Consider the following 24,639-nt stretch of genomic DNA (forward strand, 5'->3'; position numbering starts at 1 on the left):
CAGTCATTGGATAAATATCACAGTAAATGACAGTGGTAGAGTTCACAGAGACGGACGTACAAAGCACCAGGCAACACAACATCCTGTAAAATGGTTTTTAATTTACTTTTTCATTTTTTAACTCTTCTTCCCCTCTGAGATGACTGGTTTAGAAATGGCATCACGCTCCCCCCTGTTGCTCTCCTGTATGTGGGCTGATATGTCACTATGCAGGCATCTTTTGGCCTCTATGGAAGGGCAGGACACACAGTACAACCTTAGCAATGGGTCCCCGTATTCATAATCTGGATTCATTCACACTCAGGGGATCTCAGGGATCTAGACTTGTACCAAAACCTCAAAGACATATAAAGAGACAAAACCAGTTTTAAGAGAACTTGTATAAAGTGGCAGACTGTAAATTTCCACCATTCATCACACGGGTTTTCCCCTCTTGTCTCTCGGCTTTTTTTAAAACACCGGGAAGGCCACCATCTTTTCTCCCCCAGCATGATGACACATTTGACAACAGGTAACAGCAAAAACAACAGCCATTTCATAAATTCCTAATCATTTTTAAAGTACATCGTTGCAAAAACATTTTTTTTCTCCTCTACTTGATCCCCAGGAACACAACTCAAGAAGTGTTATGGCAAATACTGTGCCTTTAAAAAGGTATCCAGCCCCCTTTTACTTTTAATGTTGTGCAGTAGTGGAGGTAATCAGCATTTTCGAGACTAAACAGAAACATTTCTTGGGTACAAAAATAACAGAACTCCTGATTGCATAAGTATTCATGTCCTTCAAGACAGTACTTAATAGAGGCACCTTTGGCAACAGTTACAGCCTTATGGTCTACTTCAAAAGGCCTGTAACAGCTTTACACATCTGGACACTAATTCTTTGAAATCCTGTGTAGATTTGGTTTCATGTTTGGGGTTGTCTTGCTGTGAAAAATACAACTTTAGTTGCTTTTACCAGGATTTCTCTGCACTTTGCTGCATCAATTCTACACTGACAAGCCGTCCAGGGCTCGCTGCAGAGAAGCCTCCACACAGCATGATGCTGCCACCACCAGGCTTCATGACAGGGATGGTGTGTTCTTTTTTTGGTATTGTGCAGTTTAAATGGATGGTTCAGATTTTCTGAAGTGGGGTTGTATGGGGTACTTATCCACAGAGTGTACATTACCTACAGTAGATGTCAGTTGGCACACCCCCAATCTGGAGAATCAAGCTGGAGTCCAACATATTTTGGCCACCTAAAATCATCAATCAGTTGAAGTGTGTGCTATATTTAGACTATTTTCAAAGCTTTACCTTTGAGTTAGACAGGGATTTCCAATGGGAAAACAAAGCCATTATATCGCTCTCTTATAGGCCAGACTCCATTGACAAAAACAGTGATTTAATGCTGCTAAACACAGGAGCTGCAAATCTACTGCTGGCTTAATCACGTAGTTTGTTTGTGTTATTGTGTGACTTTGGCATTTAAAAGAAGTGGTTCTGATTCACCGAAGTCACACAATAACACTAACTGACTGAAGCAGCAGTAGAACAGCAGCTCCTGTGTTCAGCGAGTTAAAATCATTGTTTTTTCAATGGAGTCTGATGGGGAAGTGACGCCGCTTATGGCTCCCCGATCAAAACGCGCTGCGTGATTGAAATGTAAAGCAGTGACTATTTTCTCAATACAGTGTACACAGCAGTACACTGCTTAGCTTCTGTGTCGGACTCCAGTCTGCTTCTCCAAACTGGAGGATGTGCCGACTGATCACTACCATAGGGAAACACCGACCCCATACAACCGCACTTCAAAACATCTGAACTATCCCTTTAAGGCTTCTACTAAATTTAGTATGATGGCCAAAAAAGGCACATTCACTTTCACGTTACAGTATTTTCTCTTGATTGTTGACAAAAATAAAATCCTAATTACATCCACTGCAATTCAGTGTTGTGAAACAGCGACACACAAAAAGGTCAGAGGGGGCAATACTTTTTATAAGCACTGTAAGAGACATCATAATCTATAACCATTTAGTACCAGGGAGAGAAGGGGTGCATCTCAATAGGCTGGAGTAGCTCCGTCTCTTTATCTTCTGTCTCAAGTCATGGTTTAAAGTATGTTAACCCTACAAAGCATTTCCAAAATACTTTTCTGTTCCTTCAGTGTGTGTGGAGAAGATATGGAGATAAAGCTACTTCAAGCAGGCATATTGTTATAAGTTGTGCTATACAAATGAATTAGACTAGAGTTGGTCATATTGAGATGCAGCCATGAGGTCAGTGAGACTAAACAAGCGTCTCCTATCAGGCTGAACTGGACTACCCACAGATAAGAACCGTACAACTGGAGTGAGGGAACTGTTCTGTTTTTTGTTTTTTTTTCTACAAAAAGCCGGGTGATGTAAAAGAAAGGCATAAAATAAAGAAAAATCTGCATTTAATTTAGACCAACAATGAGACTCCCATGTAGCACAAACGTATTTACAAGCTCCAAAAAATAAAAGTAAAAACACTTCTCTTGATGCCCCTAACCCCTGCCCACACACGATTTCTTCTTTACCCCCCTTCTTTTTGATCCAAAATAAAAACTGTACGTGAAAGAGTTATGAAAATATAGGTTATTCCAACATGGTTGTGTCGTGGACTGAACTCTCTTTTCCTCCTGTTCTTCTTTTTCTCCTTCTTCCTCTTCATTCTCCTCCTCCTCTCCATCTCTCTCTCTTCAGTAAGGGTGTTGGGTGTTGCTGTTCTGTCCCGCTGGCCTGTCCCAACCCTAACCCCCTCCCTGACCCTGGGGCGTGGCATTGAGTCACAGGATCACTGGAAGGTCGGTGAGGTCACAGCTCATCGCGGTCCCGTCTGAGGATGGTGTAGCGAGTCTCGCTGGGCGCCAGCTTCATGAACGAGCTCTCTGGAGGGCTGCTGGCCACTTCTCCTCCCGTCTCCTCCTGGGGGTGAAAGTCAGAACAAAGTTTTTACATGATGTAGCACAAACCGGCTTTCAGTGACTCTGTAGTGCGTGCTGACGCTGCTGTCGGACCTGTCCGGGCGTGCTGTCTGTGGGGTCGGGACCGTGGTGGAACTCTCGGTGTAGCTTTCCAGAGTGAAGGTCCAACACGAACTGTCTCAGCTTGCCAGGGACGCTGGAAGAAACACACAGAAACACACATTGGATATTTTAAAGAAAACTTTCTCAGCTCTTAAATCTCTAACTTTTTTCGGTAAGGCTTGTTCATACAAGTGTTTGTAGAAATAAGTTTGACTCAATAAAACGTTCTCATTTGCACTAACTTGTTATAACAGGATCGTTTCAGCCTGACAGGTGCCAACTAGGTATGTGTGTGTTTGTGAGATCTAACCCCTCCAAACTGTTTCACAGGGCTCTGTTTAAGGCAAGTGTCATTCACAAAAATATCAACCAAATGTAAGGAGAAAAACGCCAGGTACTCCTCTCATTGTATAACTTTTAAAAAATACTCTGGCCTCAGAAAAAAACTTTGGGGGACGCGGCCCCTAAGGTTTTTTTTTGTGATAGTGCATGTGTTTGGGAAGTTCTGAGCATGACAGGATAAATGAGACTTGGATTACACTGCACGAGTTGTGTGAGAGTTTTTAAACGGATGTTTCGATACAGTTTTGCTGTTGTTAAATGAGGTCCCTGATCTATCATTAAATCTATATATCCTGTTTTATTTGGTTTTTTTTATCACACCAAAGCAGAAAGCACATTTTGCTGGAGGGGGCGCTGAATGTGGGAGACTGTGTGGGTTTCAGGAAGCCAATCACTCTCATGTATTCTGGGAATGTCCAGTTATTAGGCCTTTCTGGACAGAATTTCGTAAAGCATTAAAAATGATACTTAAAAGCGTTGTGACAAATATATGTTTGGTATTTTGATATCTGCTTGCAAGAAATCCTTGACAAGGCGCTGGCTGCTTCCTGAACCCCCACAATAGAAGAGTGGATATGGAAAGGATTACCTTTTCTCTTTGTCTTCAGAAAAATGTGTTCATTAAATCCTGGGCCAAATGGGCAAAATATGTATGAGTGGTTTTTGCTTTAGGCCCAGTAACTGTGTGTTTCACAAAGGCATTCCTACACAAAGTTCAGCAACAAAGACATGAGATATGAGTTGATATGAGACAAAACTGCTAGTGGCAGCGACAGAGGACATCAGTCCCTGCGGACGAGTCATGAAGCAGCATTAATCCATATCAACGCTGTCCTCTGAACTGTGCTTATTAACGACAGGTCATGAGCTGTTGTCATATCACAGACGCGGAGCGGGTCCCCAGTCTCTTCTAACCCTGTGTGTCAGAGCAGCATGTGGACACACGCACACATGCAAAGACACACACATGTATAGATATAACATACACTGCACTAATGTAATTACAAGCTGTGTGCCACATGCGGTGGTGATGTGATGTAATTAGGTTGTGGAGGGCTGGTCAGTCCTCAGGGCTTCTGTCTATCTGATCAGACTCTGATTGGGGACTGGGGGAGGCCGAGTGGTGGGGGGCAGAATAAATAAGATTAAATTAGATTAGACTGGATTAGTTTAGCACTTATTGCACGTGCCAAATCATGTCACATTAGCTCCGGTGTCCTGGCCCATTCATAAAGGACAGATTTTAGGAGGTGTGACATTTCTCTGTTGTTGAGTGCACTGTGGATTATAGTGTGTGTGTGTGTGTGTGTGTGTGTGTGTGTGTGTGCGTGTGCGTGTAATGAAATAAACTTTATTTAAGGAGATCTCGTTATGAACAATTTCACATACGGTATCAGAATCAGGCAATAATTGCTCAAAAATGTCTAAAGAACGCTGAATCTATCAGACTGATTTGACATGTGGGTGATTCATTTGTTAATTACAGCTGCGTTTGTGTTAAGTTTTCATTTATGTTTGGCTATTTCTTTTTGCTTGAAACAATTACCAGCCCCAGTTTTTTGAAAAAAATGTTTTGAAATGTTTACAGGGAGATACACACATGGTGGTAATATTCCATTTTAATTCAGAGTCTGATAGTATCCTAAATTTGTTACAGGTCTTGTAAACGGCATATTTAGTTAGGATGTTCTGAATTAGGCATTATTCTAAATGTAGTATTTTTTGGTTAAGACATGTGGGATCTGCCGGTATTATTCAGGCTTTTGGAGCATTCTTTAGACACGTATACAGCACATTTTGAATATGCATCTCAACTGGGGTTCTGCGACACACGGTCTCTTGCGTTTATTGTCAGCTCTGCCTTGCCAACAGTTGAGATGCCTATATTTCTGGTTGGAAAGCGAAACACACCTACTTTTAAACATTATGAAAGACTTGGATATTAACAGGTTTTTGTATAAGTGCAATGACAACCTTTTCAAGACTGTCGTTCCACTTCTTCATAACTGACATCATAAATTGATGACTTTTATTGTATTATTTTATTCGACACTTTGTCTGCCATTTTTAGTCACTTTATTCATCTTGATGTAGCAATTTTATTTTCATTTTAGCTTTTATTTAATTGATCATTATTTTTTATTTATTTTTCTCTTCTATCTTATTCTATTTAATGTCTTTTTGTCTTGTGCTGCTGTGCCACTTCAATTTCCCCTCTGGGGATCAATAAAGTATATCTTACCTTATCTTTAACGGTATGTTAGGGCATGTTAATTAGAGTACGCACAGCTGCATGTAATGGGGAACATTAGTGGAATATTCATTTTCATTAGTCATGTAAACAGCTTGGTAGAAATATAATCTTTTTTGGAATTAAGGTAAAAATAGGAATATTTTGTGCATGTTCATGTAGTCATTGAAGGACTACACTGCTGCACCAATTGGCAACCTATGAGGCTAAAAATGAAGCCAATGTGGAAGTGACAAAACTGTAGTTCCTCTAATGGCCACTTGAGGCTGGCTCCAGGAAGTGAGTCAATTCCCATGAGACACCCATGTTAAAATGTCCAACGTACAGCAGAAATAAACATGTTTACAGCCTGGTACCAAAAACAGTTTTGGTCTCTATAGCTAATTTCAGTAATTATAACAACTGTGCTGGGGTGAACTGTTTTTACAACTCACGTGTTTACATTTTACTAAGGCTTAAAGTTACACATATTTAAGGGTGGGGTCGCCTGAGTCACAGGCTGTCTGCAGGGCGTTACTACAGTCTATGAGTCAGATCCAACCCTTGCTCCTCCACAGCTCTACCCTCCTGTCCAAATATGGTCACTTCTGGCTCCAAAAAGCCAAGATGGCGAAGACTGAAATGCTGAACACAAGGCTCCAAAACAGCCCTCGTAAACTGATGGGTGATGTCACAGTAGCTATGTCCATTTTTTATACAGTCTATGTGCTGCACGCATGCTCACATATCGTCATGCACAACCACATTTTAAAGAGAAAGTGAAAGGCGGTACTCACCTGAGGTCTTTAAAGTCAGGAAAGACATACATGTGTCTGAATGAGTCTATAGCGATGACGGGGCAATCAGCAGGAGTTTTCTGGATATGGAGCAAAGGATGGCGGAACTTCTCGCAGTCCGCGTGCAGGAAGTTTATAGACCCTGAGGAGGAGACACCAGGGTCACGAACACTACTTCTGTACACAAGGCTGTTTGGCTCATGAGTAACTAATATTCACATGCTGCCAATACACACAAGCTCACCTTTCTCACTGATGAGCTGGCGAGCCACTTCATGTTGAAACTTCTCTAAGCTCTCTCCGTCTTCTTTAACGTGGAACAAGATGAGAAAAGGAATTCCTTCTTCAGTCAGCTCCTGAAAAACACAAACACACACACAAAGCGTCAAGGACAGATGGAGTGAGGGCCTTTCCGTGGCTCAGCAGATGGACTACCCACAGACTCCATTAATACCCTCCAGGCTGTTTGTTGTGTAAACATCTCTATGTACATCTACATATCCAGATTTAAACATCCATTTTATTAGACCAAAAAGCAACAGATCAAGCTGACAGTGCTCTATATGAAAAAGCAGCTAACGAACCTCTCCGTTTTCAAAGGTGATCTCCCTGACCAGAGGCACACACTTGTCCTGGGCCCAAGCATAGGTCAGGTCGAAGTTGGTGAGTGAGCCGAGGTAGATCATGTCAGGTACGCCCTCCCCGACAGGCTTGTAGATTATATTGTCTCCACTGAAGCGCTCGGCCTCAGATACGGAGCTGTAAGAGTAAAGCAGATAAGGGAAGTTAGAAGACAAACAGAAACTAAAGGATTAAAACTAAGCCTAAAATAAAAGGTGGTGTTGTGTCTCACCCAAAAGCAGCCAAGAATGTGCAGTCATCTCGAAGGATGTTGGAAACTTTTTCATATGTGTGGTAGTTGTCTGTGTCCCTGCTTTCAAAATAGCCTATGATGTGTCTCTTGCTCCTCTGCAAAATAAAAAAAAAGTGTTAAGAAAAGAAATGATACCGTTTTATTTTACAATGACTCTGTTGAAGTTTGTGATATTTTATAGACACGGTGTGTGTGCACGTGTTTGCACTCACATCCAGAGTGTTAATCTCCTCCATTGACTGTATCTCTTTCACAGGGTCGACCTGCTGCTGGCGGATAAAGTCAGCGATGGCCGCCACCGACCTCTGACCCCTGTACTCCCTCTTCATCATCATCCCATTGCGGAACAACTTCAATGTCGGATACTTGGTGATGCGGTACCGCTGGGCTATGTCCGCTGCACGGAGGCAGAGAAGAAGTTAAGTAAAGAAGGACAAATCAATTGATGAAGAGGGAGAGGCTGAGCGAAAAACACATGGGGATGGGTGGATGAGGAGCGGAGAAGTGACAGAGATGGCGGTTAAACCTCGGTCTGAAAACACTGCCTTCAGTCAGCTCTGAGCTCTGATCTCCCACATGAAAGCTGCCCCCCGCTAAGAGTAAATATTCTCTCTGCACACACTGAATGAGTGTGTGTGTGTGTGTGCATGTGGCAGGTGTCAATCTCCCTGCGGGGTGTCTCTAAGCCTCCCGTCTTCACAGGAAGCAGCAGTTTTGTCATTAGTCTTCAAACAGTTTGCAGGTCATCAATAATTCTCTTTAATTTGCTTTATCTCAAAAGGCTGAGGCTGGCGGTTTATGTGTCTGTGCTTTGGTGTCCTGGGCATCTATGTGTACATATGTGCATCAAATATAGTAAGAGGGAGTGTGTATGTGTGTGTATGTGTGTGTGTGTGTGTGCCTTTTTGGTGAAGTTTATAAATAAAATGACAGTGTTATGGTAGTTCAGGGAATTAGATCGTCATAAACAACTAACCCATATATTAATACTAATAATAATTTGGACAATTAACCCTTAAGGTAGGAAAAAATGAAAACCTTTTCCGCATTCAGTTTCAAATTATTAAGATCAGTTAAATTTTTTCACATCATTAACAAAATAAATAGTTTCGCTGTTGATCAAATAAATGAATGGTACTGGCTCTGGTAACTTGTGATGGGCATTTCTCATTATTTTACATATTACAGGTTAAACTCCTGCATCTGTATGTCGTTTGGCACTTTTCCTTACAATATTAAAGAATGCTAAAAACTAATAAAACAGTAGAGCTGCATAATTATGGCCATTATCAGAATTATTTTGATCAATATTGAGATTATAATTTAATCCCAATAAAAAATACTTTGTTGCAATTTTATATTTAAAAAAATGTAATAGAGCACTGCCTTCACTTTCACGTCGTGCTACATTCTTGCTAATGTACAAATCTTTGCAAATGAGACTGGCCCTTTTTTAACAGTGCATTTCCCAGAAGCAAAGTATTAATTAAACTGTAACCAATATAAAGGCAAACGAAAAATAAAAATGCCATCACAGAATGCAACCAAAGGAAAACATTGTGTATGGGACACACAAATGGAATGTGATTAGTTATGTGATCTCAATCTGTGAGCTTGTGGGGTTTTTGTGAGCTGGATGGATACAGTGATGTACCATACAGCGTTGCTCTTATGGATGTCTGAGTTAGTGCTGTACAAGGACGGGGATCCAGTGAGGTAACGTTAGTGACGTTATTCTTCTTGGCTTTCATACATTCATTATACTGCAGGTTGTGGTGTTTCAAGGTGGTTAAACAACTTAAATGTGTTGGTTTGTGGCAGAGACACAAGTCTCAAGCACCTATTGCATATGATTGGCTCTTGATTAAAGGACTAGTTCAGATTTTTTAGAGTGGGGTTGTATGGGGTACTCATCCACAGACGGTGTATTATGTAGAGTAGGTGTAAGTCAGCACACCCCCAGATTTAAGCAACAACATATGTTTTAGCCACCTAAAAAAGTCTCACATGAAAAAAATCAGTTTAAATGTACGCTATATTAAGAATATTTTCACTGCTTTACCTTACTGTCAGACAGTGATATCCAACTGGAAAATGAGGTCCTTATATTGCTCTATTCACAGCCAGACAACCCTGATTTAATGTAAGTGAACAAAGGAGCTGCTGGTTGACCGCTGCCTCAAACAGTTGTTTTGGTTGTGTTATTGTGTGACTTTGGCATTTAAAGGGTTAGTTCAGATTTACCAAAGACACACAATAACACAAACAAAAATAGGTAGACCAGCAGTTCCCATTACTGTTTTTCTAAATGGAGAAAAATGGCTTTGACGAGAGCATAGATGGGGAACTGAGGCCTTTAACAGCTTCCCCATCAGAGCGGGCTGTCTGATGTAAAGGTAAAGCGGAGAAAAAAATCTCAATATAGCATACACTTAAACTGATATAAAACATTTTTCAAGTGGGACCTTTTTTAGGTGGCTAAAACACATTTTGTTCCTGAACTCCATCCACAGCAGTGCAATGCTTCTCCAAACTGGGAGCATGCCAACTGACATCTACTGTGTGTAATATATGGATATGTACCACATAGAACCAAACTTCAAAAAAATGCAAAGTATCCCTTTTAACGTCACTAGGGCTAAATCCGAAATACTTTCCAACAACAAATGATGACATGTTTCGAGGAACTAGCTCTTTACCTTCTGCTCTAGACATTTTTATTTTGCCTGTGTGCTCTCTTTCGTACATTACTTTTCTGCTTTGGACTACAGCCACAACACTCAGGGAGGTTTTTCACAAGCTGCCGCTGCAGGGTGCGCACACAGCTGCACAACAGCTCCCTAAAAGTGGAGGCTGGTATTACTTTAGGAAGCACTTGATTTGATTGGCAGCAGAGTCTTCTGTGAGCAGAGCACGCACTCTATATGTCAATATCCCATTCGATCATGTTCAGTAGTTGCAGGAAGTCAAAACCGTGAATGAAATTGATATCTGATTAATTGCGCAGCCCTTTAAAACAGTAATACTCACAGTGTTGGTCACAGTCGACACGGGCAAACACCACCTGCTTGGTTTCAGGGAACTCCTCCCTCACTATGTTAGATGCCTCCTCAAAAATTGGATGGAGCATCTGACTGAATCTGCACCTGTGAGAGGGTTAGGAGAAGTGGTGTGAGGCCAAATGAATTCCCATGATTTGTAAGTAAATTAAATAGATTTTTAGATCCATTGGACTACATTTCGCAGTATTTGACAATGTTGACAAATGATTTTTGCCTCCAACAGCTCCATTACACATCCATTAATTAGACCAAATGAGATTAAAACAGACACACTGTGTAAAAATCCTTTAAAAATAAATCAACAAAATCTCTACTGTGGATGACGGCAATCTAATTATACTTATTGCACCATGTAGCATTCATAGGAAACGTCTGCATCATGAGCAAAACTAATTTAAACATCCTCAATATAATATATATACACAGAAGGAGAAACAACACACTTACCAGTCTGCATAAAAATTGACTAATGCCACCCCAGCATTATCTATAAGGAAACACACACACCAACAGGAAATAAATGTAAGCCTCTATACATTACTAAACACACTCGTAAATGTATATTTGCTTGTGAATTAATTACATTAATTAGGCTTATTAAAGCCCTCAGTTTTCTGTTACTGAAAGACAAAAAAACATGAAAGCACTTACAAAAAAACAAAAAAAACAAATTTATAACCAGTGACTCAAGGCCGTGTACATTTATCTATCACACTACCTATAGTGAGGTAAACACTCTCCCCTTCTGGTGAATCACCATGGGAACTTATTTCGGGAAAAATATGTATGGTTGTTAATGGCGAGAGAAAAATAAGCTTTTGATCCTGTTTAAATTGTGCCAAAAAGTACATGTGTGATGTTTGTCGATTTAAAAGATAATTTTGCAAGTCAGGAAACTCGCAGTTTCTCTGTTGGAGTATAAGATTATAAAAATATGTCTTTAGAAAAACTACACAAGTCGCTTAAGTGACGTCATGACTTCCTCTCTCACTGAAGCTAGGTGCCTGTGTATTAAGTAAGGGGATATACTCACACAAGCAACAGATCTTGCTCGTTCTTTCCCTTCTGGGCTGCTTAAAAGACCAGGAGTCACTTGACACACTGGGTAAGATAATGTTACACTTGTGCTGGGAACACAGCTAAGTTACCGAGATAGCTAGCTAGCTGGTGTTGGTTACGTAAATCAAGCAAGATAAGAGATGTAGTTCACTGCGCGGTTTCACAGAAAAACTTAATGGTACTGCGACACACACATTGCACATTTCAAACAGGATGAAAAAATGATTTGTCGTTCCCTGTTGACTACTGTACATATTCTAAGGTCTCATGGGGGACACCGAAAAGGAAGGCACTCGGCCTCTCTCTTAGTAAAACGGATAAGCAAGTGACTTTAAAGAGGGTCAGATCTGCAACAATAAGGCAAATGATGTAAATAAAACTGAATACTGGATAAATTTGTGGGAGGAGTGGTGACAAATGCAGCAATGAGTTTAGCCGATATGAACAGACTGTATATGTTGGAAGGAATCCAGGGGGAAAAAAAACTTTTTTTGGGGCATTTTTTGCCTTTATTTGACAGGACAGTTAAGTGTGAAAGGGGGAGAGAGAGAGGGGATGACATGCAGCAAAGGGCCACAGGCTGGACTCGAACCCGGGCCGCTGCGGCAACAGCCTTGTACATGAGGTGTCTGCTCTACCACTAAGCCACCGATGCCCCGGAAAAAAAACTTTTAATGGTGCAATTCATTGGTGGATGTAACAAAGATGGAAATTTAATATGCGTGTCTTAAAGACAAGTGAGGCAAAATGGTAGACAACTTCTGTCTGAATATCTCCTTCCCAAGAGCTAGATGAGACAAAAATTCAACGATATAAGCTGTTTGCCCCTGTTTCCAGTCTTTATGCCAAGCTAAGCCAACCAGCTGTAGCTTCATATCGAATGAACAGACATAAGAGTTTTATTGATCTTCTCGTCCAGCTTTGAGCAAGAAAGTGAATAAGCGTATTTTCCAAAATGTCAAACTATTCCTTTAAGAGCCTTTGAAGTGTAAAGTGTGATGCCTTACTTAGGACGTCATCTATGTTAGCTGAATCCAGACTGGTGATTTCTGCTTGTCCGGGTGTAGAGAGGCCCATCACCTACAGGCACACACGGGAGGAGATAGATCAGCAATTAAAACACAAAACCACAGACAAGCTGGTTACGAAGACAACTATGTGGGGGAGCGGAGAAAAGACCCTGAAGACAGTTGACAGATAACATAAGACTTTATTATTCCCCAGGGGGGTAATCCTGAACTAAAAAGACAAAAGAGTGAACCAACAAGCCTGTCCGCATACTGCAAACCAGCATTTCCAGAGACTGACTCAACTGAACACCAACTCTCAGAGTGGTAATACTATGGTACTAACCTCATACTTTAGAAGCACACATGAAATGCAACAGAGTTGCTTCATGCAATGCTATCATTGTCGAACGCAGTGAACACTATATTCTTTTAAACTTTATATTTCTAGCTGCGTGCTATAATTATGTTTATAATGGAGAGGATGTGCAGAGCAGGCAAGGTGTGGTTTTAACCAGCAAATGTCTCTCTCTAAGTCCTCCAGTGGGACCCCCAGTATGCCCCAGGAAAAAAGAAGTATAATCTCTCCGGTGTTTCCTGGGTCTGCCCCAGTCAGTTGTTCTGGTTCTGGGCTAATACAGAAAACAATGTAATTAATGCTCTCATGATTTTCTGCATAACCTGTTTTTTCCTTGTATCCTGTTAAGTGTGGACTGTACTTCCATACATGTTCACATGGACACGATGGCATGTGTTACAAAACAGCACATATGCAAATATTTTAACATTCGAGTGCTCCTCTCATGATACTGACCAATTAGCTAAGGTTATATTGATAAACTAATAGAAAAAATGTATGGTTAGGACGCCCCTGAAAAGTTTTTATTTTTTCTCCTTATTACTTCTTGTTTGTCCAGAACCTGTTGAAGTATATGCATACCTCTCCCTCCTTTAATAAAGTATCCACACAGTATTTGGAACTTTGATATGCCGCTAAAAAGTCTCACAAAACATGCAACAGTGGAGCATCATCCATTTCTTACATCGTGTTGAGCTCACATACCTCCAACAGTGGCCAAACTACATCAGCTGTCAACTTTAAATAAATCGCCAGCACTGATTATGAACTCCACCTGTATGATTCAACTCATCACCACATCATAGAGAGTGAGACGCCCTGAGGCTTAATTGAGGCAGCGTGTACTGTATTTGCGCTCTTATTCTTTTAGTCACTCTACCTCTTGCTCAAATAATGTGGCCGTTACACAAAATGACGCTGCACATTCTTTTTACACACATCCTGTTTTTTTTTTGTCAGACATTTTCTCTGACATCTTATCTGTTAGAGAACATGAGCTAGATCGATGGTCAGTCTAATTCTAGCATTCTGTGGTAGGAAACTAATCTTGCAGCCATCTAGTTTTCTTTTGTGTATCTCCCTCTCTGGATCACTTAAAAGAATAAGGGTATAATTATGATGTGAACCAGCTGGGGAGTTCTGAATTCCAACTCTGATCACCAGAATCTTGTATGACAGAGATCGGCACGGAGAAAATTTAAAGGCTAAAATGACATTCAGTGGAGGGTGAAATGGGAGAAAGAACACCGATGTTGGAACGGTGCTGACTGCCAACTGTAAACACAGAGATGCCGATAAAAAAGGCAATTGTAGCCTGAATTAACTCTTTTTATTTAAGGGCCTGTGTTTAACAAAGTGGACATCACGACAGGAGACCAAAGAAAACTGCACTGTCAAAACTTTTACTGAACTATTTAACTGAGGCTGCAAGTGCAATCTGATAGCCTTTTGCATCATCATTATGACACACATTTCCCCTTTTAAACATAAGCCACTGTAGTCAACACTTCTATTACATCACAATATTTTAAAAGTATGCACGCACTCTCTCTATATCTGCTCTTATCTGTGCTGACTCAAGATCCTCTTCAAACAGGATATATGAAGGCCGCCTTCTTTGAGGCTGTGACAAATAGCAGTGTCAATATAGGTTCCAAGGAAGCCACATTTTTTCAACACAGTGAATTAACCAGGCTGTCCGCTGCCTCATGCTTTACAGGGGAATCACACATGTAAATTTAGTTTTGCTCACATGCAAACCAGTAGTTAGAGTTTAATTGCCACTGTCCTTCCCTTGGTTTAGTGTTGTGTAAATGTTTCCTAGTGTAAAATTAAAACTGAAACTAACTATTATTTCTAATATGGATTAATCTGTCAATTATGCCTGTATTGAGTCATTAATAATCCAGTCTATTAAATGTCAAAATGATAAAAGAAAATGGCCATCACAACTTCTCAGAGACCAGGGTGACGTCTTGAAATGGCTTCTTTGTACTTACTTTTTTCTTTTTGCTCCTGAAACACTTTTTATGTTGTATAGTTTGAATATTTTGACTGATACTTAACACTCTATTGTTTTAAAAACTAGGCCCAGTGTGTGACCCTGACCTGGGGAACCCACTGGTTGTTTTTACTGGTTTGTGAACATTTGTGAACCTCAATTGCTGTTACTGTAATCTGAAGCATTCTCTGACTCAAGGATTTCCTTCATGATAAAGAAAGTCCTACTGAACTGAACTGAATTTCATCCAAGCAATAGTCCATAACATATTTAATATACAATTATATATGGGTAAGAAATCAATCCTCACATTTCAAAGGCAGGAGCCAATTCCTGTTTAGTTTCTAAACATGAAAAATGACTTTCTGACTATTGACTTATCCTTTAATAGTGTAATCATTTCAGCACTAAGCTACTGAATATTTCCTGGTTCCTCAACACTGAAAAAACTGTCACTGTGCCTGTCTATCATGTAAGATAACACAGCTGCATACTCATATGAAATACCACCGTTGCTGTGGTTAGACCGATGATAACACTTCTCTGTAACTCGGAAAGAAGTTTAAAGTTTTCATTTCAGGCCCAAACTCTCACAACAGCAGAGCAGCAGCGCTGTGGCTTGTTCCGGGTTGTCAGCCAATGAGAATGAGCCACAACAGAGGAATTCACCAACCGGCGAGCATCATTCAGAGACACATACAGACACACCAAGGGTCTGACAATAAAATCGTGCATCCATATAATAATATATATGAAGCTTGATCAAACACAGCAGAGAAACATATTCAATACACACAACGCTTAAACTAACCATGTTAGCAGTTAGCACTTATCCCACTACTGTCAGTAGGTGGTATCAGCTAATGCTAGCTCGAGGCTTCATCCCTCCTCAACAAAGTTAACAGGACTCCAACTTTGTGTCATTTTTTAAAAGTTTGGAATATACGGTGTGTTATGCAAGTAACACCTCGATTATATAAGAAGGATTATGGCTTGTTATAACCCTACAGCTAACGTTACTCAACACTACCGGCTAAGTTGACATTGCAGCTGGATAACTTGATTAGTTATAGGAGTCGGTTGGTGAAACCCGGTCAAAAGGCCTCCCCGGTGAACCTGATAAATAACTACACACCCAGGAGCGACTGAGCGGGCTCACTAGTCACCTTGGCTACTTTAAAAGCCACGTCTCATGCCAGCATCGGTTAGCTAGCAGCTAACTGTCCAGCGGCAGGCTAACTAACGTTACTACGCTAACGTTAGCTTGCTGTCGCAGCTAAAAAGCATATCCCCAAGCTAAGATATTTATCCTTACCAGCAGTAGAACCGTGACGAAGCGGGTATCGAGAGAGGGAGATATTGCTAACAGTTTCATTGTACAGTATAGTTATTGGAGGTGGTGGTGTTGAGTCTTCCCAGGTTGTCTCGACGCCGCTCTTCTTACTGCAGCAGGAAACCGACGGCGAACCAATCTCACTGTGACCACGGAAACGTCCTGCTACTCGCGTGGCTTTCTGGGTAGTGTAGTCTTCAACAACAACCAAGCGGCTGGCTCGAATGACTGAGGAAACTACAACTATGGCGGTTTATTGCTTTAACGGGAGTTGTAGTGTTTTGTCACCCAGACGGTGGCGATTCAACGGGACTACTTGGAAGAAAACTTTCTAAGATTTTCATCTGAGAGGAAAAGAAATCAAACGGTAATTATAACACCGACGAAGGACGAGTGGAAAGGACGCATTATTAAAAGTGTAATAGCATTAGTGTTATACGTAGTTTGCCCACTGTCACACATTTGTTCTCTGTGTTTCCTTAGTACGCTTATGAATAACTGATTTCTCCTGAGCAGGGGGGAGTTGCATCATTATGCTTCATTTTTTGCAATACTTTGTTCGACCTGTTTTCCACCATCCAGCAATGCGTTGTAAGCTGCTGAGCAAAAACTTGCTTTGTGGTACAAAAAAATGTGAGAAAACCTTGAGATGCCCTGCAAAATATCTGCAAATATTATCCATAAACCCAGCAAAATTGTATGTGTAGCTGCTGTTTAATCAAACACAGACTCCTCAACTGCAAACACACACTTAGACAGAGGTTTAATGCATCTCATCAGATTAGAAGAGACTGGTTAACCCAAATAATATGTCACTGAGGCATCCTCCCTCTGCCTGTAATCAGTACTGTAGCAGTGTTATGCTGGCAGTTATTTGTGTGAACAGGTGGGCTGGTCTCAGTAGGTGAGTGATCCTCTTTCTCTGCCCCCGCAGGAGCCGGGATCAGGGCAGGTAGGGGACCTGGACGTGCATCCACACCCACGAAGGATGCTCTGAACTGAGCAACATCTGCTGAAGAGTCCCCCCTCAACGCAGCTATGGTAAGAATCCAACACACAGAGAGCAGCAATCCAGATTTAATTTAGCCTTATAAATCCCACAAGAGTTTTATTTTCTGTAGTTATTGGGTCTATCTGTTGGTTACTTTGGTCTCTCTCCTGTACTACCAGCTTGTAATTCGCTCTCTGGAGTCAGCACCATTGAGACTTTGTGGGAACAAACCTAATTGTGTGTGCTGGAGCAGCCTAATTGTTAAGTAGATTAAGGTGGAATGCTGAATTGAATCCCAGCATTAATATTTGATGGGCTAAAGCTGTCCATAGGGGGTTCACAGTGTGTGAGCATCTCACAGATGGAGTCAGAGGAAGATTTTTCTCTCCTCCTGTCTGGATATCAGTGATTGAGAGAAAGAGTGGCAGAATGTCTTTCTTAGTGTTGTCATGATACTGAAGTTCCTAACTTCAATACAATACTTTAAAATATCAACATTCAGTACTATTTTTGATTAAAAAAAATGACTTTGCAAGCAGCATACATGTGAAAATGTTCTATTAAAAGTTAAATATAACAAGGCTATAACATGACAATGACTTCTCTTCTCTTGGTTAGTAGCAGGGAACAGCAGAATGACTGTAGTAAACATTAACAATAACAGAGCGTTAGAAAGTGCAGCTGGCAATGGTGTATTGATGCTGCGTTAAATGAGTATTGAAAATGTTTTATTATTCATAATTGATATGTATCGATATATTTGACAAAACCTCTTACTTATGTTGTTAATGCTGTAGAAAGTAATAAGCATCACAATATCTATAAATCTTCTTCAGTATTATGAAAATATGAAAATCACATGTTGAGTTATCTGTGTTAGTTGTATTATTCTGTATAGTCGTGCGAGTTTAAACTGGAACACATTTCTCTGGTGTAATCACTTTTATTCAAACATGCACACCACAATTAACAATTATAATGATAAATGATGGCTAATGTAAATATATGGGCCAGGCCTACACTACATGTTAACTCTACAAGTTAACTGATATTTTACTTGCAGGTGTTACAATCTACTTAAATGAATACCTCACCCACAAAATGACTGTGTATAAATTAGTCATGCTGTGTTACCTTAAATTTGTGAATTTATATTTTGTTTCTTCGCATGCCTCCACGGAAAACGGCGAACATATTGATTTATCATGCTCAGTTCTTCCCAACACATGCATTTTCTTTTTTTTTTAGATTATTTTTGTGGGCTTTTTGCCTTTAATGACAGGACAGTGAGTGAAATGGGGAGACAGAGAGAGGGGGGACTGACATGCAGCAAAGGGCCGTGAGCCGGATTCGAAGCCTCAGACGCTGCAGCGAGGCAATGCCTCTGTACATGAGGCAATGCTTCTGCACATGAGGCGCCGGCACTATCCACTACATCACCGACGCCTCAACACATGCATTTTCACCAAAATCTTACCATTTAAAAATGAACTGAGAGTGAAACTCATCTATGCTCTTTTCAAAGACAGATGCCAGTATTTAGGTTTCTAGCTAAAATGCATGTGTTTGGGAAGTACTGAGCACATGACTGGATAAATGAGACTTGGATCATACTGCACGAATTGTGTGAGAGTTTGTAAACTGTTTTAATACAGTTTTGCTATTGTTAAGCATGGTCCTCCATCAATAAATAAATAAATACATTTGCTGTTTTTTGGTGGAGGTATGCAAGAAGTACAAATACCCCTTTTCGACCGTCATGGGCTGGCTTGGCTTGGTTTGGTTTGGTTTGGGCCATTAACTCACCCCGGCAGGGATTTGCGTTTCCATTACAACAGGGCTTCCTGCTTTAAACCTTTTAAAGAAGAGACTTTTAAAAACGCCTTTCTCTCTGGTCTCCTGCAGCCAGAGGTGAGGAGAGTCACGCAACACACACGGCTTGTTTGATAAAGAGAATCGGGGTTGTCGGGGGTCGGCTGCGGTCAATGAGATGTCACCACTACCCACTTGAGGGCAGGTGGCCCAGCTTTTGGACCTACTCTGGAGAGGGTCCATCTCTAGCACAGCTCAGCGTGGCACGGCGCATGTTAACTGATAATGAAAACACAAATCAACGCGGCATGGCTTGACTTGGCACGGCCAAAAGTGACAGTGAAAAAGGACCAATAGTTTGCTTCATGAATTCAAGATTTCAGGACATGACTAACTGATTTACAAATGGTGATTTTGTGGGTGAAGTTCAGAGTTTGATGATCTAAAGATCTTAAGATGATCTCAAGAAAATCTGTGTTTTTCGAACACTGCTTCTAACTAAAACATGAATGGCCCTATCTAGAGCCAGTGTTTGCTTTGTCCGCTGTGGACAACTGTAGAAACATGGCAGTACAACATGGCGATCTCTATAGAGAAGGACCCACTCCCTATGTAAATATAAAGGGCTCATTCTAAGGAAACAAAAACACAACAGTTCTTATTTTCAGGTGATCATACACTAAAGAAAACATACATATTATATAATTTTCCATTTCTACTAATATATCCCCTTAAATCTTACACACTGGACCTTTGAGGAAGATCAACTTATCATATTTTACAATGAAAGAAATACAAGCTAATCTATATGGCCGAGAAGCCTTTACCAACAGCTGGTGCTTGTCTTGTCATAACTTTATTGATTAACAATAGCCATTTTTGTCTTTGAGGATTGACACATTAAGGCACCGCCTAATAATGTCTTCTGTCAGAGCTCCTGTCAAATCCGGCCTCTTGTTGCATGTCACAAGAAAATTTTAAACTTGAACTTCTTTAACGTCAGCGTGGTGTCATCAGCCACAAGGCAGATGAAGATACGTATGAGTACTGTAAAACTTCAATTAGTAGCCCAGGCTATTATTTGCTTAAATCACTGAAATCAACAGGTCTATATTACGGACAGGCTTTTAATTCCTTTCACACAAAACTGTTGCTCAGCAAAGATCAGGACATACAATCAAATTGTTTATTTAAACCAGTATGAATATTACGTGTTTAAAAATTAGGCTTTGGATAACACATCAAGCTCCAACAGAGCGTTATGGCACTCGAGAATTACAGCCCCCGGCATACCGCCACAACACCACTTTATCCTGTTAAAACAACACTCACAACTTGGATTCATTTTTATGAAAAACCCTTTTGAGTCTTTTGATCTGAGGACCCTTACACACTAAAGGAATATGAATAACTTACAGGGTAATTGAGGGACGGACACGTCATTTTAGGTAGCCAAAAACCTCGTTTTATACATCCGGAAAACTATATATATATAAAAAAAAGAACTGTTTGGTAACCAGAAAAGGCGTCTAATCGAGACAGGCCTTCATCTGTCAAAATGCGTAGCTACACCGGGCTAGTAAAAAGGACTGGGTGTTTAATTTGGACTAGTTTTACGGTATTTATTTTGCTCTGTAACCATACATGTATAGTTTCTGTACAGATGTAGTGCACAGTGTCCTATCGCACTACATGCAGCCCACACCCATACCTCTCTCCCTGCAATCTGATTTAATCTGTCCGTCCTCTGCCTATCTTGCCCTCTCCTCCCTTTTCTGTTTTCTCCATCTTTTTCCATTTCGCATTCTCCCATTGATTTTTTTGTTTGTTTTTCCAGCTGATTATGTCCCTGTACTCTGATTCGCCGGTGGGCACATTGCTCTCTGCGCTTTAATTGGACATTTAATTAGATCACAGTTTTAGTTCAATTAGACTCAGAGGTGTTGGGAAAAGGATATGGAGGGGAGAAGAGGAAAAAAGTCCCTGAGCTGGTCTCTGTCTCCCTCCTCTCCTCTCCACTCCTCATCTCACTCTTTTTCTTCATCTGTCTTTTTCTGTCCGCCTTGCTGTCTCTCTCTCCACCCCCCCCCCCCCCCCCCCCCCCCCTCCTGAGCATCCTGAGCTCATTAGTGATATAATGGGATGACACAAAACACACAGCTCCCCTAACTCTCAGAGTGTCTCGACGAGCACCTGAATCACACACACACGCACACACACACACACACGTAAGGTGACAGGGACTATGTGAGCTCACTGTTGCAGATGTTGTTTTTTGGGGTGTTTCTTTATGATCTCTTCCTTTGGTTTGGTACTGAAGCCATGACGGGGTAAGCAAAGGTGTTTTGAGACAAAGCCTGTGTGTTATTATTCCCTCTGATTAATCTCCAGCACTGCCTGACAGTCTGCCAGTCACAGCAGCATCAACCAGCCCATACACACACACACACCGCAGACATTAACGACATGCTGGGCAGAACCCTATCGACTCAGTGGAGTGCTCCGGTATGATATCACTACACCTAATGAGACTAAGATAAGCCTCATTACCAGCAGCGCTCGCTTACATGCCAGTCAAGCACAGGGCTATTCTGCACCAGTTTTAGCTCCCCCATGGTTCCGCCCTCTTCCCCCTTTTGTTGTCATAGTTCTCACACAGAGCTCTGACTCAGAGCATAAACAACACGGTGCCCCAGTGGGCCAAAAACACATGGGCAAATGTAAACACACCCAGATGTATGCTGATATGCACACACTTGCGCTCAGGTGTAAGTCCGCAGAGGACACAAGTCAATCTCTGCGTCCCTCGGGCGGTCACACACACACACACACACACCACCTCCCTTTTCTGACTCCCTCCTACCCTCCACCCTCAGGAGAAAGATAGAGAACCTGCCTCCACTGTGTCCCCAACTCCACACACACACACACACACACACACACACACACACACACACACACACACACACACACCTCGTATCTGCACCACTGATTTGTGCAGTCCCCTCTCTATATGTGTATATAAGTGTGCATGTATAGATGGTTTGTGTGTGAGCGACAGGCAGGGGTGTTTTAGCCACAGGCGTCACTACCTGACCCCCGTGGCTGTGAGATTGACAGCTGTGGTCCCGCCTAATTGCATTACTCTCCCAGGTGATTGGCTCACACCCCGGGGGCTCATTTGTCAGGATGCATTGCGGTAATGATGTAAATTAGCCTATCTATGTGCCACTCAGCCTTCTTGCCCCCCGCTGATTGGCCCCGCTGTGCCCCAGGGCCCGGCCCCCAGCTGAGGGAGCCAGCTCATTGGTCCTTGGGGAACCAGGAAGTCCCCTAGAAATAGGGCTTTGCAGATTGGGCATCCCTGTGGGCTGATATTATCCTTCCTCCCACCTCTTTAGCTGTCAGTCAAAAGCCAGGGACTGATCCCTGCAGCCTCTGTCTCCTGTCTGAGACACAGACACACATACACACACACACAAGTCACACACTGAGACATTTAAGTGGTATAGGCACCCATAATAGCCACATGTCGGCTGAGAGCCTAAACACGCTCTGGTATAACTGTATAAACTGTATAAAGATACGACTATATAAAACGTGTGTGAGTCCTGTGGGTGTGTGTGTGTGTGTGTGTGTTTCCTCCAGGATTGAAATAAAGGCCACAGGCTCAGGCTCTGTTCCCCACTGCTTACCCAGCATGCCTCAGCTATGTCCTCTATCAAAAGCAGACACCTTCACAGTGACAGACAGTTAGTGAAACAAATAGACAGACACACTGCACACACACACACACACACACACACACACACACTTTGACTCCCTGGTTTCCTTGCCTGGTTGTCTCAATAGCATCAATTGAAGTGTTGGCTACAGTATGTGTAGTGTGTGTGAGGAGGCGGCAGTGTGTATCACGGCACTCCTGTAGTGTTGCTGAAAGGTTTCGCGGGAGTTTCTGGATTCTTTGTTAAACTCACCGCGGTTATATGAGGCCGAATATGAATAAAGACTAAATAATGTCAGCATCAGCATGAATCGATACTCATACAGATGCACAATCACTAGGTCTGGACCTCCGCCCGTGATCAATAGTTTACTCTGAGTTATTGTCTTCGTATTAACAAGTGGAGTGCTCCCTGAGGAACACGTATGAATGGCTAAATGAGACCACTCCAAACCTCTCAACGGGACCTGGTGTTGTTTTTACACCCTCCTTTGTTTGATGTCAGACGCGGCATCGCAAAAGCCTTTTTAGCCAAATTTGGATGCACTGTGGGTGTTTCCAAAACACTCAGGTCCTCATGAAACTCTAATTGCCTGCTCTTGGCAATGTGAATGTCCCTCACATAGATTCAGATATCGACTTGTGTCCCTCATGTCAGTGTTTGGCCAAATTATTTTTTTCCTGCGTCTAAGATTATTCATCAATCAATTCATATTTTTATTGTGGCAGCCAGGGGCTTTTCATATTGACTCTGAAAAATGCAGAGAAAGATCAAAATAAGTCAACAAAAGTAAAGGGAAAGTTTGAAATGAGCTCTTGTCAGGAAGCACGGTGAATGTCAGTCATCTGTTTAAGAGGTATGGGCAGATTATGAGAGACTATGAGCCCCTGGGCAAAGATATGCCAAAGGTCCCACCTTCTCTCTGACATAGGAACAGGACACACAGACTCTCTGTGTAATCGTTTTGTGTCTCTTTGAGGTAGTTTTGTGTCCTTTTGTGTGTTTTGTGTCTCTTTGTAATTGTTTTGTGTCTCTTTGAGGCAGTTTTATCTGGTCGTTTTGCGTCTCTTTGAAGTAATTTTGTGTCTTTGAGGTAGTTTTGTGTCATTTCGTGTCTCCTTGTGGTTGTTTTGTGTCTCTTTGTAGATGTGTTGAGCCTCTTTGAAGTAATTTTGTATCACTTTGAGGTCATTTTGAGTCTTTTTCTAGTCATATTGTGTCTCTTTGAAGTCAAATCATGTCTCTTTTAGGTAGTTTTGTGTCTGTGGTTTTGTGTCTCTTTGTAGATGTGTTGAGCCTCTTTGAAGTAATTTTGTGTCACTTTGAGGTCATTTTGTGTCTTTCTGTAGTCATATTGTGTCTCTTTGAGGTCAAATCGTGTCTCTTTGAAGTAGTTTTGTGTCTCTTTGTGGTTGTTTTGTGTCTCTTTGTAGACATTTTCTGCCTCTTTGTAATCGTTTTTTGTCTCTTTGAGGCAGTTGTATCTGGTCGTTTTGTGTCTCTTTGAAGTAATTTTGTGTCTTTGAGGTAGTTTTGTGTCATTTTGTGTCTCCTTGTGGAGGTTAAATCGTGCCTCTTTAGGTAGTTTTGTGTCGTTTTTAATAGTGTTGTGTGTGTCTCCTTGTAGTTGTTTTGTGTCTCTTTGTAGACATTTTGTGTCTTTGAGGTAGTTGTGTTTCTTATTGAGGTCATTTTGTGTCTCTTTGAGGTTATTTTGTGTCATTTTGTGTCTCCTTGAGGTTGATTTGTGTCTCTTTGTAGTTGTTTTGTGACTCTTTGTGGCCTTTTTGTGTCTCTTTGTGGATGTATTGTGTCTCTTTAAGGTCATTTTGTTTCTCTTTGAGGTAGTTTTGTGTCCTTTTGGTAGTTTTGTGTGGCTTTGTGGTCATTCTGTGTCTTCTGGTGTTTGTTTTGTGTCTCTTTGTGGTATTTCGACCATTTTTGTAGTTTCTTTGCATTTCTTTGACAGAGTAACTCCTCCTCGTCAGAACATGTTCATATGAGTGACATT

At 41.4% G+C, this 24,639-nt stretch overlaps 2 protein-coding genes across 4 annotated transcripts in view; one reads left to right on the plus strand and one right to left on the minus strand.

Moving 5' to 3' along the window:
- Nucleotides 1-81: 81 nt before the first annotated feature.
- Nucleotides 82-16,240, minus strand: erp44 (endoplasmic reticulum protein 44). The gene is made up of 11 exons (XM_033640316.2): nt 16,083-16,240; nt 12,408-12,480; nt 10,789-10,828; nt 10,310-10,425; nt 7,492-7,676; nt 7,259-7,374; nt 6,990-7,164; nt 6,650-6,761; nt 6,406-6,547; nt 3,028-3,130; nt 82-2,935 (listed from the first exon to the last, which is right to left on the minus strand). The coding sequence occupies exons 1-11, from the start codon at nt 16,140-16,142 to the stop codon at nt 2,825-2,827; spliced, it is 1,233 nt and encodes a 410-aa protein (XP_033496207.1). The 5' UTR covers nt 16,143-16,240; the 3' UTR covers nt 82-2,824.
- Nucleotides 16,241-16,337: 97 nt separating this feature from the next.
- invs (inversin) overlaps nt 16,338-24,639 on the plus strand; it is a 31,994-nt gene continuing 23,692 nt past the window's right edge. For all 3 annotated transcript variants that reach the window (XR_013492182.1, XM_033640501.2, XM_033640502.2), the window contains exons 1-2: nt 16,338-16,467; nt 17,035-17,141. Coding sequence is in view for 2 of the 3 variants with exons in the window: in XM_033640501.2 (XP_033496392.2) it covers nt 17,139-17,141 (3 nt within the window). In the remaining variant the exon portion in view is untranslated. The remainder of the gene's footprint in view (nt 16,468-17,034; nt 17,142-24,639) is intronic.

The sequence above is a fragment of the Epinephelus lanceolatus genome, chromosome 10, assembly GCF_041903045.1.
Source record: "Epinephelus lanceolatus isolate andai-2023 chromosome 10, ASM4190304v1, whole genome shotgun sequence".
Lineage (NCBI taxonomy): Eukaryota > Metazoa > Chordata > Actinopteri > Perciformes > Serranidae > Epinephelus > Epinephelus lanceolatus.